The sequence below is a fragment of the Chrysochloris asiatica genome, unplaced genomic scaffold, assembly GCF_000296735.1.
Source record: "Chrysochloris asiatica unplaced genomic scaffold, ChrAsi1.0 scaffold00026, whole genome shotgun sequence".
Lineage (NCBI taxonomy): Eukaryota > Metazoa > Chordata > Mammalia > Afrosoricida > Chrysochloridae > Chrysochloris > Chrysochloris asiatica.
The window spans coordinates 21219779-21226117 of NW_006408544.1; the positions used below are offsets into that span (position 1 = coordinate 21219779).

At 47.2% G+C, this 6339-nt stretch overlaps 1 protein-coding gene across 1 annotated transcript in view; it reads right to left on the reverse strand.

The window, feature by feature from the left end:
• The window catches only part of USP24 (ubiquitin specific peptidase 24), a 184720-nt gene extending 179361 nt beyond the window's left edge, over nt 1-5359 (reverse strand). The window contains exon 1 of the mRNA XM_006839815.1: nt 4793-5359. Coding sequence (XP_006839878.1) covers nt 4793-5107 — 315 coding nt within the window. The 5' untranslated portion in view covers nt 5108-5359. The remainder of the gene's footprint in view (nt 1-4792) is intronic.
• Between the last annotated feature and the right edge of the window lie 980 nt (nt 5360-6339).

Consider the following 6339-nt stretch of genomic DNA (forward strand, 5'->3'; position numbering starts at 1 on the left):
CGGCTGGTAGTTTGGAACCGCTGACCTTAAGGTTCGCAGCCCAATTCGTAACCACTACGCTACCAGAGCTCCTTCCCCCAATGTGTTTAGAGGACACTAAAACAAAAACTTTCTGTGTAGCAAATCGAAACTTAGACAATTTAAAATAGGGCAATGAGGTTTTTACTTTAGAAATAAAAATAGCAAGTTATACAATAGCTGAAAACCTTCACCTGTTTTTTGGCTTTGTTTTTAACACTTTTTCATCGACTTTAACCCAATACCGTACCCTACTCCTTATTCCTTTAAAGGAAAGTAGCTGGTAGGAGAAAGAGGGCAGGGAGAGGGCCTGAGTTTAGTCCCATCTCTTCCATGAACTGACTCTACTTCCTTTGGAGTCAAAAACAAGGGAACTGAGCACATTATTAATGTTTAAAGTCTTCTGCTTTAAAAAAAAAAAAACAAACTATGATTCACCTTTCATTCTACAAACTATTCTATTTCTAAAGCCTTGATTCAGTGCTCACAACACTCCTACACTTGTGCCTCAAAATTCTGTCTCTTTCCCCTTGTTATCCATACGGCTATCAAATGAACATGATCCTAGAACCATGAGTAGAGTGCAATGCAAAGCTTGGTGGTTTGCCATTAGGGAAACCTGGATTCAAAGTTCGACTCTATCAGTTAAAAATCCAATGTCTAAAATAATGATGGTACTTCCTTATCTCAATGAGGATTCAAGAAAATGTATAAAGCATCTAATACAGTGTCTAACCCACTGGAGATGATCAGCAATAACTAGACCCCTGGCACTATTTCCCAGCATCACAGTCTCAAGTTTCCCAGTGTCCACAGCAAAGATGATGAATCAACTGTACAGTGGCAAGCAATACAATTTTTAAACAACAGAGGCAAAAACTGGGTTAAATGTTGTAATGTGGTAAATGACTTAATATGGTTCTTTGAGCCATGCATGATTTATATTTCCACAATGATTAGATGGGACCCAGTGCGATGTATGGTTAATGAAGGGATCAGTAAATTTTGCCATTCTGCTAGGCTTAAGTAGAGAGCCAGTTCCAGAGTAAATGAGGTATTTCATTACCAAGAAAGATGAGCCAGGAACCAAGCACATAATTTCAACCAGTGGATGTGCCGAACCATGGAGTGAGAACTGAGCACCTTTGGCTAGCTTACTGGTGGAATGGAGTACCTCTGGGCATTTATCAGTGGAGTTGAAGAGATTTATAACACTTGACGAAGCAGGGCAAGGCAAAGTCAAGGGTCAGAGAGGAGCCTGCTCTCCTCAGGAAGTCGAGATGTATGGAAAGAGCTGTCCCGCACTAAAGAAGGGAGATTTTCGCCTACAAGCTTCCTGATCCTGATTCCAAATTGTAACCTGTTACTTCCTGAATGCACTGGCACAGTGGCAACAGCAATGGGCTCAAGTGTAACAACAACTGTGAGGATGGCACAGGACCAGGCAGTGTTTCACTCTGTTGTGCATTTGTTGTTGTTGTTAAGTACCGTGGAGTCGGTGCCGACTCATAGTGACCCTGTACAGAGTTTCCGAGGCTGTAAATCTTTATGAGAGCAGAATGCCTCATCTTTCTCCTGCGGAACCTCTGGTAGATTCAAACTGCCAACCTTGAGGTTAACAGCCCGATTTGTAACCACTACACTACCAGACCTTATGTTTTGCATTTGTTGTTGTTGTTGTTGTTATGTGCCGTGGAGTCGGTTCCAACTCACAGTGACCCTGTACAGGATTTCCGAGGCTGTACATTTTTAGGGGAGCAGAAAAGTTTCATCTTTTTCCTGCGGAACAGCTAGTAGTTTCAAACTTCTGACCGTGAGATTAGCAGCCTGATTCGTAACCACTACATTACCAGAGTTCCTTATGTTGTGCATAGGGTCACTGTAAGTTGGAACTGACTCGAAAGCACCTAATAACAACACTTCCCTAATAAGCCCTATAACTTTGATTATAGTCTGTGAGTTCTGTATGACCAATGCAATGAATTCTCAAACTCATCAGAGGGCCACAGGAGGGATGGCTGGAGTCAGACTGGTATGAAGGTTGGAGAAAGGAGGTATGGTCAACCTCCACCTCATAGAAATCAGCCTGGATGATTTCTGGGTTGATGCTGTTGATAGTGATTCTCTCTGCTTCTTGTCCTTCTTATGAAATCAGACAGGAGGTCAGATGCTGCAACATCATTTATTTTTCACAAACATTCTCATCAGGTTCCCGCGTGTCAGGCAAGTGTCCGCCTGCACTTGTGCCAATATGCTCGTGGGTAAGGCAGCCTCAGTCACCAGGCTTTCCTGAAACTGTCAGAAGTAAACAATATACAGCCTCTCCCAAGCCAAATCCACAAGTCAAGAGGAAATGAAGACTTGACACACATCTTCAAAAAGCTATAGATTCTCTGCATTTTACCTGAAAGCACATTCCTCAGTCTACCAGTCACATCAAAAGATGTCATTCCCAATTCTTTGTACATTACTTAAATGTACAGGCAATGAACTAATATTAATGTCAGTGCCCAAAATCATTTCATTTGCTTTCAATCATAAGAAACTAAAAGCTGTGATAAAAGGGAAGAAAACAGAACAAAATTTCTCTTGTAATGAAAATACACAGTAGTGCTTTGTAGAGTTATACAAGCACCTTAAGAAAAAGCAATGGGGTTCTTCTTGATTTCAAAACTGGGTCAAAAGAAGAAGAAAGGGAAGGAATGATAGGGGCTGGAAAAGAGCAGTTAGTTCTTTTCTTTAACTCAAAAACCTATCTATTCACTTCTGCCACTGACTCACTTCCAACTCACAGTGATCCCACATGTGCCAGAGTAGAACTCTGCTCCATAGTTTCCAGCTGATTATTCCAAAGTAGACAATCAGAACTTTATTCCAAGGAGTCTTTGGGTAGATTTAAACCTTCAGCCTTACAGTTAATAGCTAAGTACATTAATCATTTGTGCCACGCAGAGTTGATGAGTTACTTATGCTGGAATTAAAAAAAAAAAAAAAAAAAATCTGAACTAGGAATAATCATCTTCACTTCACTATGTTAGTCAATGGTACAGTTGAGGTACTGGGTAAGAATAATTTATCAAGTGTTTAAAGTCTGGAGACCAACAAAATCTTGTGAAGATTTCGTAACTTTTTTTTCTCAAGTTAGTTTTGTTGCAAGAGCAACTGCTACAAATATATGAAACTTTAAAAATCCTTTCAGACAGTCAAGTTTCAGTAAGAATTATCCAAATTCAGGTCAATTTTTAAATGTTACTGTAGTTGCTGGTAAGTGCTGTGAAGCCGGTTCCGGCCCACAGCAAACATGTGCAGGGTTTCTGAGAAATGGCTGGTGGGTTTGAACCACCGACCTTGGGGTCTAAAACTCAATCCCGCAGCACCACATATAAACACATTAATCTGAGGTCTGTGCCCCTCTGTGATCTGATTAAACTGCTCTAATGGCCCCATGCAATCAACCTGACCAAAATTGTTGCCATGAGCTGCCATTTTTCTACAAATTATTCAAAAGCACTGCTTCTAGTTGACCTTCATTATCATGGTAAAAGTATGTTTTCTTTCCCATCTTCTATGCTCACATCCTAAATGAAACAGGCCTGCCTTTTTCTACCTAAACATGAGATTTGTTCAAAATTATGAAACATGGTGGAGTCCACTCAAAGCAACCATCTATCTATCTATCTATCTATCTATCTATCTATCTATCTATCTATCTATCTATCTATCTAGGGTTTGTTGTTGTTGTTATGTGGGAGGAGTCTAGCAACCCTGTACAGGGTTTACGAGGCTGTAAATCTGTATAGGAGCAGGAAGCCTCGTCTTTCTTCCTCTCTTGGAGTAACTGGTAGATTCGAATTAATTACCTTGTGGTTAGCTGCCCAGATCGAAATCCTTTGCCACTTTCTTTAATCTTAGATTCTGTTCCCCAACCCTCTGCATATCACCCCCAGTACCACCATAATCCCTTCCTGTCTAGTTCTACCTCATTACCCACACTTAGTATAGCAGCTTCATCCTCCAATGTCAATGCCCACCACTGCCCAGTCCCTCCTCAACTCTTACCTCTAACCTCTCAATCCAATAGCCACTGCATTAACACCTGACCTTTGTTAAAGCCTGGAACCCCCAGACTTTATTGCATTCAAGCCCCTTCCCCCACATCAATTCCTGTTACTCTCAGTCCCTACCCAGACCCTCTTCATTTTAGACCTGATCCAATCTCCACTCTTCCTAATCCTTGCTAACAGTCAAACCCCATTCCTAATCCCAGCAAACGGTCACCAATCCGGCTGGTCAATCCCACTTTCCTGACTCTGCACCTGGCGCCTCCCCCAATACTTCAGGGTCACAAAATCTTTGACCTTAGCTTCAGTCTCCTACTACCCCCCTTATCAGGTCCTCAATACACGGCGTCCCGCGCCACCATGAACACACTCGAGGATCTACCTTCCCACAGCTCCTCTGCCGCACCCCTAACTCTGGTCTCAACCAGCTCCTTTAGCATGCTCAGTCCACAGCCCAGGAGACCCTACCCCACTCTGTACCTCGGCCCTACGCCCCACCCTTAACTCCCGTTCGGACTTCTTCCCTGGGGGGGGCGCTCCTCTCCCCTACTCCAGTGCCCCCCGCCCCCGGCCCTGACTGAGGCCTGGTATCCGCTCTGTGCACCCCTGCCCAGTGCGCTCACCCCACTCCAAGTGCAGTGGGGTGTGTCCCCTCCCCACCAACTCCCCCCCAGCGACCTCTCCCGGAGGGGTCACGGGTAACCCCTGCTCACCTCTGCGTCCACCACCTCGTGGTAGGCGGGCGGGGGGTCGAAGCCACCCCCGCCTCCGGTGTTTCCGCTGCGGGAAGGGCCGCTGCCGCCATCGCCGTCACCCCGCGGCCCCCCACCAGGACCCGGGCTGGGGCCACCACCGCTGTCCATAGGCTCGTATCCGCCGTAGTCCAGGCCGGGCCGCTCGTTGGTGAGCAGCGCCACGGCCTCATTAATGTCGTTCTTGGCCAGGCGCAGGGCCTTGCGGATGGTGGCGGGGTCCGAGAAACCCATGCACAGCAGCGTGGTCATGTGCTGCTCCTCCTCTGATTCCATGGTTCGGGCCTCCGGGGCGCGCTGGTGGCAGGCGGCGAAGCTGAGGGTCCCCGGCCTCGCGAGCCGCGCGGCACTACCTCCGCGCCGCCCCCACGCCCGGAAGGGCCCCTGCGCTCCTGTCCTGCGTGTTCCGCAGCCGCGGGGCCAGGTTGGGTTCGGGCGTGGGCGCCGCGAGCCGAGCTAGGGCGATGGGGCGTTCAGGCGCGACGGCGGCCCGGCCCAGCCCTGCGCGCCGCCATGTTGGCCTCCTCCCTCCCTCCTCCTCCGTCTTCTCCTCCCCCTTCCCCTTCTGGGCCGCGCCTCTGCTCCCGGAAGCTGCTCGCACCGCTGCTAAACTCGACGTTTATCCGCGAGGGGTTACTTTTCTTTTCTTTTTCATAAAAGAACGTAGGGAGGGGCCACCTTGGGAGCGTCTCTAGGGTGAAAGTGCTGCCGTGAGGCCCGGGCAGAGGCGAGGGAAGGCCCTTCTTCGTCCCCACCATCTGCCCATTTCTCCAGCAACAGGTTCCCCCGGGAGCGGGAGGGACTGGAGCGACGCGCAACTAGCAGAGTCACAACCGCCCCGAAATGCCCCGAGCCGTCAGCTCGTTCCCTGCCCAAATGGGGGTTCCCTCCGCCTGAACCTCATCAGCGCTTCAACTAAATTACCCCTCTCGGACTTGCTCAGCCTAGTGCGACCCGAGAAGCACCCCATCCTGAACGGAATTTATTCAGTCGCGACTGTTCTTAACGCTGTCTGAAATGCACCGCCACAATCCAGAAGTAATTCACCCTAAACTCACGGAAATGCACCTCAATCCTGACAGAAATTCATCCCCAAACGAAATGTATGAACCCATCGGAACTGAAATTCACCCCCACATACACGTGTCTAAATTCCTCCAACTCTCGCTGAAATCACCCTAAACCGGTGGAAATTAATTCCTAACTCCGATTGGATTGTCTTTCTAAATGACACTGACCACCTGTCTTCACCGAACCTATTTGAAATCCCAAACTGTAGGATTGAAATCCTGGGAGTCTGAAATTTGTTTTCCAAAACGGAAGTCTAAATTCCAATATTCTATGAAAACCACCAGAAACCTAGACTGCAACACTCTCCTTTAGTCACAGACTCGCAGGAACATTTTGGATGGGATACCCACGTCTCTATTGCTGTCTTTGGCTAGGATTCCCTCTTTGTTCCTGTCCTTAGGGGGACACTTTATCCCTGTTTTTTAATACTTTTGAGT